General features: G+C 46.5%; 1 protein-coding gene and 1 pseudogene across 1 annotated transcript in view; one reads left to right on the top strand and one right to left on the bottom strand.

The window, feature by feature from the left end:
- Positions 1-1118: 1118 nt before the first annotated feature.
- BLM (BLM RecQ like helicase) overlaps positions 1119-21142 on the bottom strand; it is a 54204-nt gene continuing 34180 nt past the window's right edge. The window contains exons 15-23 of the mRNA XM_028502191.2: positions 20423-20618; positions 17861-18051; positions 15178-15322; positions 10163-10362; positions 9522-9714; positions 6951-7073; positions 4828-5004; positions 1990-2014; positions 1119-1746 (exon numbers count right to left, since the gene is read on the bottom strand). Coding sequence (XP_028357992.1) covers positions 1569-1746; positions 1990-2014; positions 4828-5004; positions 6951-7073; positions 9522-9714; positions 10163-10362; positions 15178-15322; positions 17861-18051; positions 20423-20618 — 1428 coding nt within the window. The 3' untranslated portion in view covers positions 1119-1568. The remainder of the gene's footprint in view (positions 1747-1989; positions 2015-4827; positions 5005-6950; positions 7074-9521; positions 9715-10162; positions 10363-15177; positions 15323-17860; positions 18052-20422; positions 20619-21142) is intronic.
- On the top strand, positions 7407-7525 carry LOC114488715 (annotated as a pseudogene).

Genomic DNA, 21142 nt, shown 5'->3' with positions numbered 1-21142 from the left:
CAGATCCCTGCTGGGAGGTGGAAATGCGTCAGCTCTGTCCTCGGGGCTGTGGTGAGAGACACAGGTGACAGTGCTGTGCACAGTGCTAGCTGGTCACAGCTTCTACACTGCATCCCTAGGGCTCCCACTGCACTTCCTTCATCCATCTTCCCTGTTGCCTGGGAACCCTAGAGGCAGAGTGGACACCCCTGAGGGGACAGTAGCCTTCAGTGTCTGGGCAGATGAGGTCCTCGGTAAAGGAATAAATGCATTCCTTTCCTATCTGTAGCATCAGCTTTGTGCAGAAGCTGCCCCTGATCCCTCAAAGCCAGACCACGGTAGGCGGAAAGTATGATCTCCTGCAAGATGCCTTTGTGCACCGCCAGCTCTGCAAACGTGACCTCATGCTGGGGACATCCCAGCAGCCTCCACTACTCCTGGCTACTTTGTCCCCCATCTCCTCTCCTCACTCCAAGAAGGTGCTTCTGGCCACTTGAGTCAGGACTTGCTGAAAAGATGGTTTCTTGAAATATGTCAGCTCCAGAAGGCATCGGAGGTTACAGTGCACAGCCCCAGCAGGCTCCTGCCGAGCCAGTCAGTAGGGGTGTGCTCCCATGGTGGCCCCTTAGGGTGGGTACAGGGTCCACCTCAGCACTGATCTCCAGGCAGAGGCCACGAGGCTCCCAGCTGACTCTGCTCTTAACTTTGCCTCAGTCCGGGCCGAGCCAGCTCTATCCTCTTGACTGAGGTCAAGAAATGGGCACCAAACAGGTCACCAAAGTTACTTAGAGCTACCGAACAAAATGTCTCCAAAAATGGGGTACTGGAGTTCTGAAAAGAGGTGCCAAAATTCCACGTTAAGACTTTCTGGCCAATCAGCCTATTAATGAAGGGTCTGGCAAAGAAAGGTGCTTCACAAGGAAGGACTACACCAACATTTAATCTATTCTCACCAACAGAGTGGCCGTTCTCTTGTTGTTCCCAGATTTGGGGATATTAGTGTTGACAGTTCGATAGGCAAAAGAAAAGGCATTTTATTGTTTTAAATTTATATTTTTTACTAGGCAGGCTGAGTATCTTCCCCATATTGTGGGTCATTTTTACCTCTTCTGAAAAGAGCCTATTCGCATCCCTTTTTCCTACTGGTCTGCCTTTCGTTAACGATTTAGGGGTACTCTTTGTGTATTGCAAATACGAGTCCTTTGTCATGTATCTTTCCTGTTTGTCTTCTAATTTTGCTTACATCTTCTAGAGAAAGCTCTACCCTTTTACAGTGCTGCATGCATGTCTTTTCCTTTGGCTTCTGTTTCATGTCGTGCTGAGAATCTCTCTCGCCGAGATGATTCAGCTGCCACTTCAGATGTTCTCAGAAACAGCAGCCACAAGGCTTGCAGAGGCAGCAAATCTTGCTTATTCAAAAGAAAATGGTTATTTAAAAAAACAGAACCATCACCCCAAGCATTTATTTAAATATTAATAGATACGGGTAAAAATCACAAATGGAATAATGCAACTAACGACTTTATATTCACAGATGGTCAGACGACAACAGACAAGAAACGGGATCTCTGCACACTGAGGTTTGGTTGTTATGAAAATGCGTATGAAGGCCTGAGGAACGCTCTGTTTACAGGCTTTGGTGGGGCCATAATCCCCAATTTTCTACTGGCTCCTGGTGCCATCTGAGAACCATGCCCAGCTGATCTTGGCCCAACTGTGCCGGAGGATTTACTTTTAGAAGACATCTTTCTGCATGCGGTGGAGCCCCTAAAATGTGAAAAAAGAAAATTGGAATGTTAAATAAAACCTCAAGTGAGCAGTGTTTTTTCTCAACCTGAAAGAGCTATGCAGCCCGTGATTTCCTTTGGTGTTAGAGTCTCTCTGCCTATAGCCCCTCGGTGAGGTTAGTTCATTTTACAATTCAAGGAGGAAAGGACCGCTGTTCTTCAGACACAGTTGTCTCCCTGAAATGTCAAGGGTTGTTTCTGAATTCTGTGACTTGAGGCCAACCCATGTGCCTTTTCTCCACCCACACCTTCACAGCTGATAATCGCAACCCTCCCTCCAAACAACAGCCAGATCCACATTCCCAGATCTATCCTGACCAAATACAGGAAGCTAGGCTACCTTGTTTTAAGGACCCAGATGCTCAGACGACAGACACTCTGGAATTACTGTGCTCACACAGTCCAGAGAGAGGTAGCTGGCTGCGTGGAGATGGGGCGGAGCAGAGCCCAGCTTCTTTCCACCCGGCCCCAGCCAGGAGACGGCTGCCGATGTGGTTCCCCGGGGGCCTGTGAGTGGCTGCTCGGGCCTGGCACATCTCTGTCACGGCCACGTCACCGGCAGCTTGCTGGATTGCCTACACTCCCAGATCTGTGTGCTCGCACCTCCCACTCGCTGCCTTTAGAGCTAGGAAAGAAGCCCCCGCCATAGCTTCACAGCTTATTACAAAGTCCTTCCAGAATTTTACTTCCCTCACTGGCCTAAGATAATGGATATTCTTTTTCCTTCCTCCAAAGTAAAAAAAAAAAAAAAAAAAAAAAAAAAAAAAAATCACAGGGTCGCATGTTTACAAGAATAACAGCTGGCCACATTCTCTAAAGAAGTCTTTTCTTACTCAAGTATTTCTTGCTGCTTTGCTTTGTAACCAGGCTGAATTTATGCCCAACACTAATTCCATAGCATCAGGGCAAGCCAGTGGCCTCTCGTGTCTGAATTCAGGGGCTACCTGTGTGTGGTAATGACATTCTGGTGGGGCTAGGTGAAGAACGGTTTTCAACGCTGGTAACTTTTGCTCCAGGGCAGTGTTACTGCAGACCTGGCGGAGATGTGCTAAAAGAACAGAGAAGCAGCCCTGCATTTCCCCACACTGATTTCCTGCCGGGAAATGAAGCCCCGAGCAAAAACCTGCAGTTTATGTTGACTTGTGGAATGCATCTGCCAACAGGAGCCTCCATCTCACCTGGCCACCCATCTCACTCCCACTCAGAGAGCCCAGACACAGCTCCTTCGTGGTGCGTTATTCTGAAGGTGCAAAGTCCTGGGGGGGTAGGGTGGAGTGTTAAGGTCCCTGGCAAGGAACCACATTTATTCTGTCACTGTGCAGAGCCCTTCAACCAGGTGAGCAGCGTGGAAACCGTGGGAACTAGCTGCCGAAGAGGCTGGGTAGAAATGAGGAGAGTGAAGCGCAGATACAAAGAGGCTGTCACAAAGGTAAAGGGAAGTTACGCCACTAACTGGTCTCAGCCAGCAGGGATCAGAGGAGAATCCCCTGTTGGACACACAGGCTAATTAAAAACCAGCATCGCAGTTGGGACCAGTGTGAGCCCAGGCTCGGGGCCAGAAGGCAAAGCGCTTCACTCATAAACAAAAGTTCTGAAAACGGAGTATGGGATCAGCTGGCAACGAGCACTAAAATATGGTTTGCTTTGTCCTCACAAGTGAACACAAGGTCAGAACTGTTTTAGGGACGATGTGTAGAAAGGAAAGTGCTTTGTGAAGGCGTGGGCAAGCCAGTGTCCAGTCCCCCCTGTGAAACCGACGTCGGGCCGGGTGCGAGCTGGCACCAGCCTCGCGGAGGCCAGGCCTCGGCTTCCTCCTCATAAACCCCAGAGGGTGGGACCAGATGCCTTTTAAGGACTCTTGCTCTGTGTGGGCTCCTGGGGAAATCAGTATTTCCCAAAACGGAGGAGGAATAAATGAAGAAAATAAAATGTCCCTGCTGAAGAACATCTGCTGGTGGGTCACTTGCGCATGAAAAACCACAAAATTAAACTAGCATTTACTAATGCCTTTAATTTCTGTATCCTGGCAGAAGGATTAGCACATACAAGATGTTTGTTTATGGAATTAGCAAGAAAATGAAATTTGGTAACATGTGCCTTTCCCTCTCTTCCTTCACTCAATTTTTTATTACCCAGAAGGAAAAGAGGTATAAAAACTGCAAAAGAAAAACACAACAGCTTGCGGAAATTTACTGAGGACTTGTTTCCCTTTTCTGCAAGCATCTCTGTGACAATACGCAGGGATCTGGGGGCCACACTGCCCAGACTGATGGGACGGTCACAACCCTGCCAGGCCTTATCTACAGGGCGAGGACACAGGGCAGAAGACAGGAAAGGGGCTGCCCGAGCAGTTCTGACGGGAGGCTGACGCTGCCCAGGCCCTCGCCCCCGCCCGACAACACTATCTTTGTTCCCCTTTGATGTGCGAGGAGCCCTGCAGCACAGCAGCCCCAGCCCAGGGCCAGGCACGTGGGAAAGGACGCATTACCCCTGGAGCCCCTACAGGCCTGCACGGCCTGACCTCCTGCTTGTCCTGCTGTGGCCTCTCCTCTGCGGCCCTGTGGGGACTGGGGCGTGGCCCTCCCGGGTGTTAGTGAACCACAGGGACTGCGCAGGGCGTCCAGGTGGAGGCCCACGGATTCTGCTCGAATGGAAGCTGTGTAGCGAGAACGGACAGAATCACACAGCAATGAGGAAACGAAGCCCTGTATTTACTCAGCTAGTATACGATTTAGAGTATTTTGGGTGGAAAAGTCTCTTAAAGAAGAGCAATTATAAAAAATTTCTTTTCTCCCTAAGTTAAGGTCAATACTGGAGGTTTTTCAAACCAGAAAATTTTAGTGATAATTGACTTAGGAGTAGATAGTTTAAAAATCTGAAGTGAATGTTTCGGATACAACTTTAATCTTCACTCCAGTAATTACAGAGATAACATTTAATAATGGCTTATTTTTAAAAATGCCTCAAAGGAAACCAGAGCTGTTATACTTTTGGAGTTTTCTCCCTTACACCCTACATTGCAGAACACGCCATGGAACTTACACTTTTGTTTTGAAGTCACCAGTTTTTCTCCTTTTGCTCCTTTGGCAGGCTGGTGCCCTTTTCCTCTTCCTTTCATTTTTGGTTTTATTTGCAAAGTAGTGAGAAGACACAGGCGCTTCCTCATCGAAGCCCTCAGAGTCGTTTCTCCCCGTGCCTCTGCTGCTGGACGGGCTCGGCCGCGGGGGAGCGTCCTCAGCTACAAGCGGACAACGCAGACGTTTACCGGGACGCCCTGCCGCCCGGCGTGTGAGTCTACCGCAAGGAGACGCACAGCACGGGGCAGCTCGGCTGGCACCTACCTGCTCTCCTGGTGTCTCTCCTTGCCACACGGGTTTGACAATTCCTCAAGAATGGAACCCCCCCCCCTTTTTTTCAATTTATTGCATAAAGCCCCAAAGTGCTCAGTGGCCATTTATTTTTTAAAGAAAGAGGATTAGAATTCATTAAAAAACCTGTGATGCTCTTTAACGTAACTAGAGACCTCAGGTTTTGCTCCTGCTGTGTTGTGTACGGCCTACCCACTACTGCTTGGGCAGTTAGTCCTGTTAAGCCCTTTGAAAGTATAAAGTGCCATGTAAAAGACAAGTTAATGTATCATTTTACATATGCTGAAAAAACAGCCCAATATAAGAGAAACATACTCTGCCCTGTACCTCACTTGTGAACGCCAGTCACTCAGTAAATGACTGTCAGAAAATTCGACACCATAATTCCCTCTTCAAAGACAAAAACGTCTCCGTGCACAGCGGCTGTGAACATTTCAGGTGCCACGCAGGCCGTGGGCCTGTATGAAAGCACACGTTGGCAAAGCTGGCAATTTCCACAAGCGTCTGCAACCCCACACACACACAGAACACGGAGCCCCTCCTCACAGGCCCACAGTGGCCCCGCTCCCTTTCGTGAAGGGTGGTACTTTCTGGCTGGTCTGGATCACCCTCGGGCCACCCTGCTGCCTGGGAGGAAGGGCCCTGTCCCCCCAGCACGGGCTCTCACAGGGAGGCACTGCAGCTGGGATGAAGTGTGCTGTCATCCCTGCGGTGGGACGCCAGGGAAACGAAAAGGCCTCACCCACGTCCACCTGTAAAATGGGTGATGTGATCGTCACCACCCTGGCTGTCCCCACAGAGCGGCCCCGTCTGATGTGGGGAAGCCCTCCCAGGAAGTCCCCGCACTGACCAAACGTGAAGTTCCCACAGCGACTGTCGGTGCAGTCACAGCAAGACATCCAACACGGCAGTGACCACACAGAGGCCGACATGAAAACCCTGCTTTCTGGCACTTTGTCCATGGGTCAAAAGCGACGATGCACAGACAGGACTTGAAATGCATACTCGCTCATTCCTCAGCCTGCTTACCGTTCCCATCGGCCTGGAGAAGAGGCCCCTCCCACGTCTCCTTACAGACACAGGGAAGACACTGAGCATGGCCTGTGGGTTGCGTTCTGCCCCTCGGCGGCCGTGTGTTGGAGGAGGCCCTACAGACTTCCGCAGCCATCCTGTCTCCCACGCCTTTCTTTGTTCTCAGTTTTCCCTTAGTCGGTGCTTTCTCCAGCCCACTGAGGAGGCTCGTAATTGGAAGTGCTTTGTGACCGGCCTAATGCAACCTTCGGGAACATCTGCTAGGATGCCCTCGGTCGGGCAGATTCTTTCCATGCTAGTAACAGTAAGATCTGCTAGCATTCCAACTCCATGTTCGTTTTTCCAGAACGCTTAAACTCCACTCTTAAGTTTTATCTTTAGAAATGCTTTCCAGATAACTTGTTCCTTCCTCAGATAAGGAAGCTGGAGCACAAAGAGGTTATTTGTGGCCTGCCAAGGACCACAGAGCGCGAGGGTGGCAGACCCGCGAACTGCACTCAGCACTCCTGTTCCCTCGGGCATTTACCTGAAGAGCGCCAGCAACTTCTGGGCTCAGAGGTTAGCGGGTTCAGTAGCTGGCACTCCCCAGGGGGCCTAAGCACCACTGTCTTGTAAGAGGGGCTGGCACATCACCGGGGGCTGCCCTGAGCACCGGAGCACCAGTGTGACAAGGTGCAGGAGGCATGAACACAACCCAGAAGCCACAGAATTTTAATCTAGTGAGATGCATCGCTTAACATTAAAACAGGCTTTTAGAAAACACATATTTGGCTGTATACTGAACCTGGCAACGTCCACTCAGAGTATTTCTGTAATATTGGAATCACTTCTGCACCATATTTTTCCAGTTTGTCTTCAGTGACACCATCAATTTGAAGCAAAACCTCAGGATCAGAAGATAAAGACTCTGTGCATGAACATAAAATCAGGAATTTAAATTACCACCAATAGAAAACCCACTGCATTCATGGTCATTCACCCATTCAGCACGTTTGTTAAGTGCCAACCAACTGCAGAGCACTGGGCACATGAGCCAATTTTCTACAAGGCAGCTGGTGCCAACAGAGGCAGCAGACAGGCCCAGAGGGTAGGATCCCATCATCCAGTTCCGGCAGCCGAGGTGCGTTAAGTCAGGGCAGAGACGGTGGGAGAGGAAAGGACGGGGGAGAAACTGGAGGGGGGACCTGTGCACTGTGCCTCAGAGCTTAACCAGACTTCGCCCTGTTCTCACAACAAAGACATATCCGAGGACATTATATTAAATGGGTTTTTGGAGCTGGGAGATGGAATAGGAGCTTGCTCCATCCATTCCACGCACTGACCTGGTATTGCAGGACTTCCAGGAAAGGTGCGCTCGCGCGTGCATACACACACACACACACACACACACACACAGAGTAAGTGAATTCTTACACTCCCCCAACCCAAACCTGTTCTTCCTCCAATCTTTCTGCCTACAGGGCGAAGCAGGTAATATGACTTTAACAGTCAGGCTGCTGAGTCCTCTGCATGCAGATGGCGCATCAGTCTTGTAGCTGGATAAGCCTGTCATTTATAGATCATTCTGGCTGCTGTATGGAGAATGGATTATGAGGGAAAGAGTAGAGACTGGGAGCCCAGTGGGAGCCGCTGAGGACCCAGCGAGGGTGCAGTGCATTGGGACGTAGCAGCAGAGAGAAGAAGAGAGGGGCTCGGATGCACTCGGAGGCTGGTCTGGTTGCGCCATCGATGCACTGGCTATGGGGAGTGAGGGAGTAATAATCCCTTCGCATTTGACTTGAGCAAAGCATGGATTTCCAATCTGTGATTTTCACATCATCTCTGTGTGTGGAGGAAAAGCAACAGACCTCTGGGAGAGACTAGAAGGTTTATGGAGGGAGTTAGTGGAAGATAAAGTGGGAAAGTCAGTAGAAATGCAAATCCTTGATAGACTTTGTACTTTATCTGGAGAACTGTTGGAGCTTTGGCAGAAGTCTTGCAAGATTAAAATGTATACCACATTCATATCTGGAGTTAAGGAGACCAGTGAGAAAACTTTCCTAATAGCCCAGGAACAAGATACTGTATTTCATCAACTCTAAGACACACTAACTCATGGTTTGACCTCCCCGAGGTCAAAGGGTCTTACAAGTGCTGACGGAACGGCAGCTGCACTGCGGCTGCCGCTGCCTGTGCACGTGAGAACTCGGTCACAGCTCTTAGCACTGTCGGCACGTCCGCAGCGTGATGGCGGTGCCGGGTCCTCATGTGTTGAGCTTAACAGCCACATGAAATGACCACAGAAAGACTGATTAGCATGTGAAGGCAGGAAACCACAGAAACGTAGGGACAGGAAAAAAATTTGGCAACTTGCTTTAATTTTATGCATTTTTCATGCATGCAAAGTATAAACAAGTCAAAATAATCTACAACAAAAACACTGCTTAGTAGAATTTGTTCTTTTTTAAAAATAATTTATTTATTAATTTTCAGAGAGGGGAAGAGAGGGAGAGAGAGAGAGAGAGAGAGAGAGAGAGACATCAATCGGCTGCCTCTCGCACAACCCCAGCTGGGGACCTGGCCAGCAAGCCAGGCCATGTTCCGTGACCGGGAATCAAACTAGTGACCTCTCGGTTCACAGGCCAGCACTCAACCTGCTGAGCCATACCAGCCAGGGCAAATTTTTTTCTTTCTTAATAGTTCATGAAGTAACAGTGTCATAAAATAGATGGCATCTTAGAACTGATGAAGTACCGCAATGACCTGTGGTGGCGGGAGTGGGAATGGAGGAGAGAGAAGGCAACGACTGTCGGATTTACGGAGGAAGAACAGGGAAGGTAGCGGACACTGCTAGTCAGTCCCTGACATCGTAACTTGTTTTCCAGGGACTTCCCTACTAGAACTCTGGTTGAGCTGCGTGAAGCTATGGCCGTAGCTCAGGACGGCAGGCATGTGTGGACGGGAGACACAGAACAGTGCCAGAGCCAGATTCAAAGAAGCGGGAGACATCGCCTCTTCCCATAAGGAACTTAGCTTCTCACTGCAAAGACATCTGCACACAGCACAGCTAAACATCGCCCAGGCAGGCAAAAGTGGACAGAAAAATCATCGAGTACCATCTGGAGTCAGAGGCTGCAATTACCCGTATCTGACATCCAGCACGGGAGGAAGGCATAAAATTAAAATTATGTCAAAGCACTACATATCTCTTACAGAGTATATTTTATCTCAAGAATAAGTTTAAATTGTTTCTCTGAGGTTTCAGTGTAGTGATTAACTAAAAATACCAAAGACTGAGCTATATTTATGCACCTTAGCAAGGCTAACTTTCGGCCTGTAACGTACGCCACACAACAGAAGACTCGCGCACACCTACCTGCAAGCTTCTTGAGAGTGGCGGTGTTGAAGATGTTGAAGTAATGGACTCCAAAAACTTTCCCCAGAGATTTGCAGACTTCTGTTAGTTCTCCAAGACATTTCTTCACCACCTCTTCCCTCTGAGATATCTCTGTCACTAAGGCTTTTTGTTTTTTTATAAGGCTGGAATTTTCCGTTTCCATAAAGTCTACCTTTGTGTGTGTGTGACAGAGGGAGAGAGAGAGAGAGATCATAGGAGCGGGTGTGGGCACATTTATTTAATATATAATTGCATTTTGGGGGATATTTCTGTCATGCCCAATAGACAGTGAGCCCCTTGGGAAGGGGAACTGTGCATTCTCCATCTTTGTATCCCCAGCACCTCGTACAGAACTGCTTCTTGATAAGTGTTAATTTAGTAAACATATGATGATCCAGCGATCTGATAACCCATTAAATTCACTTTGACAGGTATTATATTACTTGGGTTCAGTTTTAAGATCTCTTAGCAGATTAATAGGAAAGAATACGTTCATATAAAACAGTAAAAATAAATTCAGTATCCCTAAGCTTTGGAAAGGACAGTTTAATTTTCAGTAATATGTCTTCGTGCTCTCACTGTTTAATAATAAAATGAAAAAAACTTTTAGAACATCATACCTTTAAATGCCCATTCAGTAAAGTTTGGGCCTTACTGCCAGGCATCACATAGGCAATTGGCTGGTCAACGGCATTGATAAACAAGTCTTCATCCAGGATCTTGTCAAGGATCAGCTTTTTGAAAAGTCTCTCGGCATTGTGTCGTGAATACGCAGACCCCTTCCCAAAAATCCCCGACTGAATCTTCGCACTCTTGCTACCTGGTGAGAAGGTAAAAGAAGTTAAATGTAGGTGCGCCATACCCTCTAACAGAAGAGGCTGAGGAGGCCGTTCACGGGCAGGCCTGCGAGAGGGGGACCAATAATCTGCTCCATGGGAAAACCATGGTGTAGACGCTCGATCCCATGAAATGCTAATATCACTGTGGAACCCTAAAGTTTCCACGGTCCTCTGTGCTTTTCCTCATCTTTTTCTAACACACATACTGTTAGAAAAGTTAATCATTTAGAATGTTGCATAGCCTATAAAATTGTATCAGAGCAAGGAAATCAAAGACAGAGGTTTTTGTAAACTTTAGTAGCTTCGTATCACTGTGCTCTGTTAGGATAACTGCATTATTTTTCTGGTTACAAGAAATTTTTGACAATCAGTTTTATAAATCCTATCTCTATTGAACTCACTATTGTTTATAATCAAGCAGTATTCAAGCCCCTACTTTCTGTTACTCTCATGGACGGAGCCTATACGAATTTCAATCCAAAGGCGCCCCACTGCACAAGACCGCACGCTCCCCCTCTGCCGCCGGCCAAGGGCACCACACTGTGCTGGGTCCTCGGTTTCACATCCAGCTGCTATCATGACTCATGTCCTCGATGTAAATACAATTTACTATCAAAAATCTACTTAGGAAGCCTTGTGACACTGATAATAATCAGAATTAACAGTTACTTTGTAAAGCTTTAGCACTATTTTAATAGTTCCAAATAACTACATTATTATAAGTGCCAGATGACTTCTGGCCACATATTTTGAATCATTTACGTTTTACTTTGTTTGTGGGGTCTGTACCCCTGAAATGCCACACAGGATCAGGACCACTGCTCTGGTAATGGTGAGCTGGGAGATGTAGACCAACCCTTGTGCTGAGGGTAACTAGGAAAGTTGGATGAGATAGAAATAATTTTCTTGAAGACATAAAAGAACTTAATGAAAAACTGAAGAATGTGTCAGAAAATGTTTTAGTATTTTTTTTTAAGGAATTTAAATGAAAGGCAAAAGCAGAGATGTAGCTGAAGGTGTATGTAGAAGGCTATTTAACACACCATTACTTATAATAGAAAAATATGTCCTAAAATAAGGCCACTTAGATACATTTCATCAACACAGTAAAACATAATTAAAAACTACTTTAGCGTAAGTGTCACAGGTTCGATTCCCAGTCAGGGCACATGCCTGGGTTGCAGGCCATGACCCCCAGCAACCTCACATTGATGTTTCTCTCTCTCTATCTCCCTCCCTTCCCTCTCTAAAAATAAATAAATAAAATCTTAAAAAAGGAGGAAGTTTCTTAAAAAAAAAAAAAAACTACAATAAAAACATTAAGAACATGCTTACACACTGTTACACAAAAACAACATACATTAGATGCACAATATGACGGGCACGTGACTGGGAGCAGACACAGAACGTTAGCATCTCCTGGAGGTGTTTGCACCTTTCGGCTGTCTGCACACTGCAGTGCAGAGCGATCATATCTCACTCTTACACGAAGTTATTTATCTGCAACCCTTTGTCCTCCCTGAAAAAGGTCCAAACTATAAGGCAAGAATCCAGACAGGGAAGAGCAGAACTAAAAGCTGCTTTTGTCTTGAGAAAGGAGCAGACTTGGAGGAAACAGTTGAGAAACCAAGCAAACCATCTTCCTACTCCAATCTTAGGCTACTTTTTTTAAAAAATGAAAAAAAAAAAAGAATGAACCTGTTATTGCTTTCTATCTTTAATGAATGCAGCACACGGGGAATGGACAACAGTACAGAAGGGTGTATAATGGAGGCGACGCGCCTCTGTCCCGCCCTTCCCCTCCTCAGTCTCGCTTCCCCTTTCTAGGCAACCGCTCTTGAAGCAGCCTTTGTTTTCGCCCTGCGGTTTCCTCCACAACCGCCCCGGACCCGTGCCATCCTTCCCGCAGCCACCCCCTTCTCTTCACCCTGCTCTGCATTTTGCTGTAATCCTGGCTCATCGCTTCCATACTTCTGTAGCTTTAGATAGAACTTCTGACCACCGTCCCTCCCCTCTAGGTGTATTATTAGCACCCCGATCCTTCTGTGCATTCCCTTCTTTTATTTTTATTGGTTGCACGTTTATTTTTATGCCATCAAGATTAACACCCACAGCCTGTCCTGTCCTCTGGCCGTGTGTAAGTCTATACGTCGACTCCAACTGCTGTCGTGAATCAACAGCTCGGACGAGTTTCCTTCCGCACTTGGAATGCCGTGACTCTCGCACAGCCCTAAGGAGGATGTTTACTGCAACCAGACAAATGGATCATTTTTTGTAGGTTTTATCAATTACTCAAAATCGTTTAGCAGTTTCCTTTGTTTCACTTCTGACGTTGGCTCTCTTTCCCCTGAGTTTCTAAGTGCCTGTCTCCTTTTTTTGGTGAGAAGTAACATTTGTGTTCTGTGCTGCCATCAACAAAATATTTCGTTTCCTGTTCTTCCTCTCCATCGCTTGGGCCGACTTTCCTTGCCTTTGTTGCAGTCTGCACAGATGCTCACGGGACCGGCTCTGTGGCCGTGTCTCTGGGCCTTCTTCCCACGGCAGCCCTCGGCCAGTCCCCATTTCCAGTATCCTATGGTGTGTGTGCACTCACATTCTCGGCCTTCTAGTCTCCAGAACTGCTGACATTAACCTCAGACCAGTATGGTTTTGGTTTCAGGACTCTCTCTGAAGGGGTCCAGAATATGCCACTTGACATAAAAACCATTGAACAGAAGGCATTTGAATTCCTGAAATCTCAAGCACAGCCCCCTCCCCTGCCTCCCAAAGGACTCAACCAATCGTCCTAAACCCCCTCCTTGGGAGCAGGCAGGGATGGCTGGCTCTTCATCAGAAAGGAAGGCTCTGTGTCAAGTCCAACCAGACACTGTCTTGACGAGAATCCTCCCTCCCTCCCATCTGCTCTCCTCAAGGCCCACTTATCTTTCCGAAGTCATGTTTCCCCAGAAGCGTCCTTTCCCCTCTCCCCTTCTCTTAAGATGGTATGCAGGCCCCCAAATCTAACTGACCCTTTGAGTTGCATTTTTCTATGAATTCCCTTACAGACATGATTAAATCTGTCTTTTGTCAGTTTAATTCGCAGGCTCCCTACTACTAAACCTGACAGGATAGAGAAGTCCTTCCTCCCAATAGTCTTGGTATTCTTTTTTTTTTTTTTAATTTTTGTTTCTTAGTTTCTTTTCTTTTTACATTTCTTACTCTTGGTATGGTATTCATAAATCTTATACAGCAAGTGATTTGGCATTCAGTGGGCATTTTAATATGAAAGCCTTTTTCTCTGCCCTTCTGGGAAATTTTCTCATATTATTGATTTGATAATTCCCTCCTATTTTCCATTTCAAAAATGTTATTTGTCAGATTTCATATCTCCTAAGAATTGACCTTCTGTATTTTTCTCTCATATTTTCCATATATTTTTTTGCTCACGTCTTAGAAGAGTTTCTAGATTTTATCTTCCAACTGTTTCACTAAATTTACTTTGTCAATCATGAAAATTTATTCATTTATTTTTAAGAAGTTATTTATTTATGTTTAGAGAAAGGAGAGAAGGAGAAAGAGGGGGAGAGAAATATGGACGTGTGAGAGGAATACCAATTGGTTGTCTCTTTTATGCCCCCTACTGGGGACCTGGCCCACAACCCAGGCATGTGCATGTGCCCTGACTGGGATTTGAACTGGCGATCTTTCAGTTTGCAGGCCGGCACTCAAGCCACTGAGCCATGCCAGCCAGGGCTCATTTAAAAATTTTAATAATTCTTTCTCATTCATTTTTTCTTTCCCATAATGTTGTGAAGTTTCCTCTTTCCTTTCTCCAAAGCTCCTGACTCTTTTCTAAGTTATCTCTATCCCTAGGGTCATCCATTCTACTTACTTGGTCTTTTTCTTGATTGCCCACTTACAGTCAACCTTTAGAAACCAGGCTAAATGACTGTTCTATCAAATCCACGTCTTCGTCCCCAGATTCCTCCCCTGAGCGGGGAAACCCAGCCATCAGGTTTGCTTTTGAGTAAGTAGGCAAGACCAGATTTCAGATGGGCTGGGTGCCACCCACATGCCACCTCGGGACTCTGGCCCCTCACTCGGCTCTCTTTCTAGTCCTCAGTTTATTTATTTTTGATCCAGAATCAATGCCAGGCTGGCATTCGATGCCGTTCTTCCATGGGCAGACCATTTTAACCGCCCCCTCCTATTTTCACCTCCTTGCTTTCACTTCCACTCCCTGGGCTTCCAGGCTTCCAGGCTGAGGCCGAAGGGTAGCGGGGCTTTGCCTGGTTGACAGGTGCTCCTCTGCTTTAACTCCCTCCTACATTTATTTTCTATGGTGGGTCACTGAATTTCATTCCATTTGTCAACTGCTTCTATCCATTTCCTCAGTCTGACGATGGTCTCTTTCTGGTTCTCTATGCCATTATGGATTTAATTCCTCATTTTATTTCCTTTACCGTTGTAACAGGACGTCAAGCCAAAAAAGAGAAGAGAGAGACAGATACTTAATGCTCAGGCTGCCATCTTGAACGGAAGGAAAGTCAGTTAATTCTCTAAGCAAGTTATATTCCACTCACTCAGGTGAAGCTGTATAAGCTTTATTATTTTATTTTTTGTATGTGAAAACTTATCTTAGTGACATATACACATTCTATAAAAATAAGTGGCATAATTCATAAAAACTGATTTTGTTACTCAAAAAAAGGGTTTTATTCTAGAACCCTTCACCTCCATTAGAACATAGACAAAAGAATTCTTTAGATGTTCAACTTCAGCTGATACAAGATAAACTAACAGAACAGATGACTTACCCAAGAAAATGTCGACCAGCATATTCATCGTAAATCTCCCACAAGGACCTACATGCTTATTTCTCATTCCTTGTGATGAACTATGTTCTTGAACAAATCTTACAATACTTTTCACATCGTCAGTCACATCTCGTGTCTTATAAGCCTGTGAATAAAAAGAGATTATCTTCTGTAATAATTAAGATAATGATACCTAGACTGCTTGGTTTACTAATCATCAGTGTCATAATAAACTGTTTCCAGACCAAAAACCAAGGGAGTTTCCAACGTTCATTCTTTTCTCAGTTCTTACTTTAACCTTGTGTCTGGAACAATGAGCACTCTGTCTATTTTATTGCCGTTTCGCAGACACAGATCATGTCTTTCAGTGCCTTGATGGTCCTCTGTAGGCAAGAATACTCTTAGAAAAAAATATCCTCCATCCCTCCGACGACAGCAGTCTGTCATGTACTGGCTGGTGACTTACGAGATGAAAAACATGCAACTTTACGAGGTTCCAACCCCTTTCGCGTCTTTGGTGCCACAGTCTAGCCTTCTGACCATCTCCTGTCACTTCCCTTTCCCACACCCCCCCCCGCCTGCCTCCAAACGCTGCCTACTTTCTGAAGCCCCCCTTACTGAATGCTCTCTGCCTCCATCTGCTCCAGTTCTGCAAACCAGCGGTCTCCCCGCCTGTGCTTCTCCAAAGCCTCGCCATGCCTCTGTGCCCTGCACACGCAGCTCCCCATCTTCTAATCCTCGTTCTTCTGCCACATTTCAACAACCCAAAGACTAATGGGGTCCTCGTTTTTTACGAACAATGGGTAGTGATCTGAGCTCCGCCTGGAATCATCAGGAAAAAGTCCCCTGTCTCTCTCCTGTGTCATTCCTGCCGTGCTTGTTGGTGACTCAGTACACAGAAAAGGCCCTCCCACACCTTGGCTGTCAGCATGTCAATCTCTGCTCCAGCGATCCTGTCCTCCACACACGCCAGTGACTCACTCCCATGGCCACACCCACTCCTTCTGTGGAACTAATCATGGCTCTTCATCCTCCGGCCACCACTTCCTACCTTTCCCACCTACACCATCCAGTACTCTGACTCCAGCAATGCAGTGGGGCTCCCATCGACCCTCATCCTCAGACGTCCACCAACTCCGCTGCAATTCCACAGACGACCATTACACTGCTACCGTTCATGTACCCTCGACTCCCCTGCCTTTAGAAGCCACTTCGTCTCCTTGCCTCACAGACACATTAGGTGCACTTCCCCAGCACCCACGCCTGCACCTCCGTGGCTAAACTTGGCTGGAGAAACACACAGAACCGTGCTGACTGGTTGAACTTTCAAAACATGCTTACAGACCTCAAGGAGACCCCTGACACTGCCCGCTGATCTCCATCCATCCTCAGTCCACCACTCCCCTATCCTCTTAGAACAGGGGGCAGCAAACTACGGCTCCGGCCCGGAATGCCCAAGTCCACAGAGCTGCTCAGTTAACTCCTTTCTTCAAGGTTCTGCTCCAACGTCATCCTAACAGTAACACTTTCCTGGGCCACCTTACCTAACCCTGTATCCCATCCACTAGTCCTGCCTCCTTACACTGCTGTTTTTCACCAGTTCTTATCCTGCAACATGGGCTTAACTGTGTATATTGTCTGTGCTCAGCCTCCCCCTGCTAGAATGTAAGATCCTCGAGGGATCTGCATATTTTGTTCAGTGAAGTAGTCCAAACTCCTAGAACAGAGCTGCAGGTCACAGAGCAGGCACTCAACAAATATTTGCTCAATGAGTGACCTGATTAGCAATGTCTGTGTGTTGGGTGCGGTGGGTGGGGATGGCCATAAACCCACAGAATCCACCCAAGAGACAGCAAGTGACCTCTGCTCTGGCGAGTGCCGTGTGTCTCTGTAGTTGCACTGACCACATACATGTCTGTCTGTCCTTCCTGCAGCCAGTCTATGAACTGGCCCACACCACGCTCATTTGTGAATCCCCAGCACCTTACGCAGACATTTCAAATAATATATCAAATGTGAAAATGCTCTGTAAACTGTAGACATTAAAACACAGAATTACCATAATAGGCACAATAAAGTGTCCAATTTAACAACCCCCCAAGGTTATTTTTAGGACAGATGACAGCAAACTCATCCAGAAGTTATTGCCATTATTTCTCATAGTTTAAAAAGCAAACAAACAAACCCAATTTATAGAGTAATCTAACCGATGTGAATTCAAACACACAGCAGTCCAGTTATTACAACTCTTTTGAGAACAGACTCTCTAAATATAGATCAGAGTTAAATTGAAAATATTTTACCTGCTTATGTTAGATTTTTTTTATATTTACAGATTTATGATAGTTCTAAAATATCCTATAATTATCAGTGTATGTATATAACGCCAGTATTTTGGATAGGTCCAGAATATTTTTTATGGGCTTTTAGTTCCAAAAATACTCTGCAGAATTAATATTAAAATGTTTCTATTCCAAATTACTGTGGGGAGGAAGCAATCTTCCTTGTTTAATTCCTTAGGGCCTGTTATTTTCATCTAACTTTTTTCTTTTTCTTTTTTAGCAAGGAAAGGTTTATTGATTGAGAAGGCCTAGCTACAGAAGACAAGACAACAAATTCTCAAATCCACCTTTCATGTAACTTTTTTAAGATAAGAAGAGAAAATTTTTTTTTCTTATTTTACCTTTGTTTTACAGCAGTTATCACAAGAAACATCTGGGTATTTCTTACAAAAATCAGGATTAAATCCAATTTCACCAAAGTAAGCCAAAAGCTGTATTCGCCTGCACTCTGCTATATTTTCACAGTAATGGACCATACTGTACAAATTATTGAAGTGAGTTTCTCGTGTATGATGGTTTCCATCTTTTTCCACTAAAAGAAATGAAGAACATAGCAAAACATACTTATTAGGGTTGAAGAATCGTGGAGAATATAACAGAACTATTTAAATTAGGATCACATAACTTTAAATATTAAATGAAACTATTAACAGCATTATATATCCACGTGACATCATTCTCCATGGTTAACTGAATATTTATGTTAACCCCATAAGACATTAGTTGTATAGGTGTAAGTGCAGATTGTCGGGAGTAGGTGAGTTTTTTGCAGATCTTCATTATTCCCAGCGACGAGGACTTGCATGAGATTCGCTGTATGGGTCAGACAAGCGCGCACCGAACTGAACGGCCAGAGGAAGCAGAGCACGGGGCGTCGGCAGTGGGCTGCGCGCCCCACTGAGTGTCCGGGGTCCAAGTGGTTAAGCCAGGGGCCCTGAAAGCATGTGCCAGGGAGCCTGGGGCACCGCGGTGAACTCATGGGACCCTGGCAAGGCATTTCAAATGTTAGGGAAACAGCAAACCTGACATCTGTCGAACACCGTTCAAACTACCAGTTTGAGGAAGTTCACGGTAGGCTATGTTCCTTTCAATGGCATTTTTTGTGACAGTGAGTTTCTGGCAGTTCTGTGGAAAAACAAGTACCTCCAGAAAATCAACGAGAAGCAGAAAATGAATGAGGGTGCCAGTGTCCAATCTGATTCCAAGGTTTGAGAACAACATGTACATACTTTCCGTCTGTGAGAACTGTGGTTAGTTAAGAATGAAGCAAAAAGACATTTCCCCCCTAATTTATGAGTTTTCTTTTTTCAGATGGCTCTGAGTGTGTAGGACTTCAATGCTTCCTAAATTGTTTGAACCTAACAACTTAACATAGGTTCTGTTTAAAAACACAGGCAGACACCTAGGTTTAAGAGTTTCATTTTGCACCGAGAACCATCTTGGCACAGCGCTGGGGCCAAGGACTGTGGAGTCTGACGACCTTATCAGCTCTGCACCTCATTTCCGTCCTCTGTAAAGGAGTACCAGGAGCCGGCATCCTTTTGGGGCGCTGTGAAGATTAAATGAAGTGACACACGCACAGCACTTGGGGCAGAGCACAGGGTGAGTGCCGAGGAGATGCTGTGTCCCTCAACGGCACCACTACCACTCCGCCAGCCACGGCTGCTGCTGCTGCCGCCGCCGCACCGGCACTCCGGGAGGCAAGTCAGAAAACCTCCCGAAGCTCACTTTCCCACGGGACTAACTCCACCCCGAAAGCCGGTGGTCAGGAGCGGACAGGGAGATAAATTACTCAGCATAGTGCGTGGTCAATGCCATTTCTCAGGCTCAGTATGTCTGTCAAAGTTCATTCAAAAGTGGTCTCAGAGTAAGCAAGTTTATTTAGGAAATGTATTTATTTAGCAACCCTGACCCAACAGTAAAATGGGCAAAACACCATAGTAAGATTCTAAAATACGTATTCACTTTGACTCAGCAAGTCTAACTCTAGACATTATCCTGTCTAGATAACTGCTCTAACACCCAAAGATATCTCTACAAGGATATTCAATACTGTACTGTTGATAATACTGGGAAATAACAAGCCATCAAAATAGCTATTAAAAGGGGACTGATTATATAAACATGAAACAGCCATACAATGGAATTCTATCTAGTCAAGCTATGCCTAGTGACTGGAGTCATAACTACATCTTAGTGTTAACGGAGAAATGAATCAGGTATCTATCTGATGTGTGTGTGTATGTGTGTGCATGTATACATATGCACATACAACACAATCCCATTAGCATTGCAAAATACATGCATTCGGGAAAGGTAAACACCAAACACAAGATACTGCTGTCCCTAAAGAGGGGCAGAGGGATGAAATGGGAGATGGACACACGCACGCACACTTGAGGTTTTGGTTTCTAACCTGGACGGTGACACACGAGTCACTGTTCCCCCCGTACCTTTCCGCATGTTCAGAAGATGTGTAATGTGCAAGCACGCGGCGGAAACTAGGCCCGGCAGAACAGAAAGGAAACCCATGACTGGAGCTGTTTCTTGGGGCAGGAAATGGCATGGTTTGGAAATCTTCCATCAGATACAGTCTGTATCCTTTGAGGTTTATTCCCCGCCCCCCTAATGTGTGGTTGCCTCTCACGTGGCCCCCACCAGGGACCTGGCCTGCAACCCAGGCATATGTCCCGACAGGGAATCAAACCAGTGACCCTTTGGTTCACAGCCACTGGGCAGGGCTCCTTTGAGTTTCATGTAATAACATGTAATACTTTTATCATAAAAATGAATAATTTCTGTATTCACCTCTATTGTTCTATGACTATCTAAGGCAAGCTGGACCAAAAGTGCCACAACAGCAGGAGCAGGTTACCACTATCACGAGCCCGAAGAGGACTTACTCAGGATAAGTCTCTTCAGTCTGGTCACATCGTAATAGGTGTAGAAGAGCAGGCAGTGAGATACCTCCCCGTCTCTTCCAGCCCTGCCGGACTCTTGGTAGTAGCCTTCCACGGACTTCGGGAGGGAGGCGTGGATCACAAACCGCACGTCGGGCTTGTCAATCCCCATCCCAAATGCGATCGTGGCACATATAACCTGACGGGAGAGCAAAAGCCTATCAGACTTGTAATGCATTCAGAGAACCATTCTAATAAGATGCCCCTGAACACTTTTTGCCTTAAAATGTACTCTGTACGACCACCTCGTATCTTAACTTGGTCCCCTTATTTGGCACGGCCGATATGAGACGTCCATACTGGCAACCTTCGGCTCAATTTAGACCCAGAAAAGTAAAGAGAAGCTTGGTGTGACAGGCACGTTCCTGTGTGACTTGGTATCACGTTCCGGAGCCAGAATCAACAGCGGCCGCCTCTCAGAGTGCTGTCCTGTCTGCTCTCTCGTGGTTTTGAGAGGGAGGTGGTGGAGGGTGCTGCTCCCACTGCTGGGGTGTCCAGGCCCGTGCCGAGCAGGACACTGTGCTCCCGGGCGAGGAGCGGGGGGGGCGGGGCTTCGGGGTCACTACCGCCAGCTTCTCCCATGAGTCAGGCATGGCGGCATTCTCACCTGCTTTGGTGCTTCACCCCCCCCCCACCCCCTCGGGACAGCAGCTCGTCACTCAC

This window comes from Phyllostomus discolor, chromosome 12 (assembly GCF_004126475.2).
Source record: "Phyllostomus discolor isolate MPI-MPIP mPhyDis1 chromosome 12, mPhyDis1.pri.v3, whole genome shotgun sequence".
Classification (NCBI taxonomy): domain Eukaryota; kingdom Metazoa; phylum Chordata; class Mammalia; order Chiroptera; family Phyllostomidae; genus Phyllostomus; species Phyllostomus discolor.
Note: the sequence above shows the minus strand (reverse complement) of the source record. Positions and strands in the feature narration are given on the sequence as shown.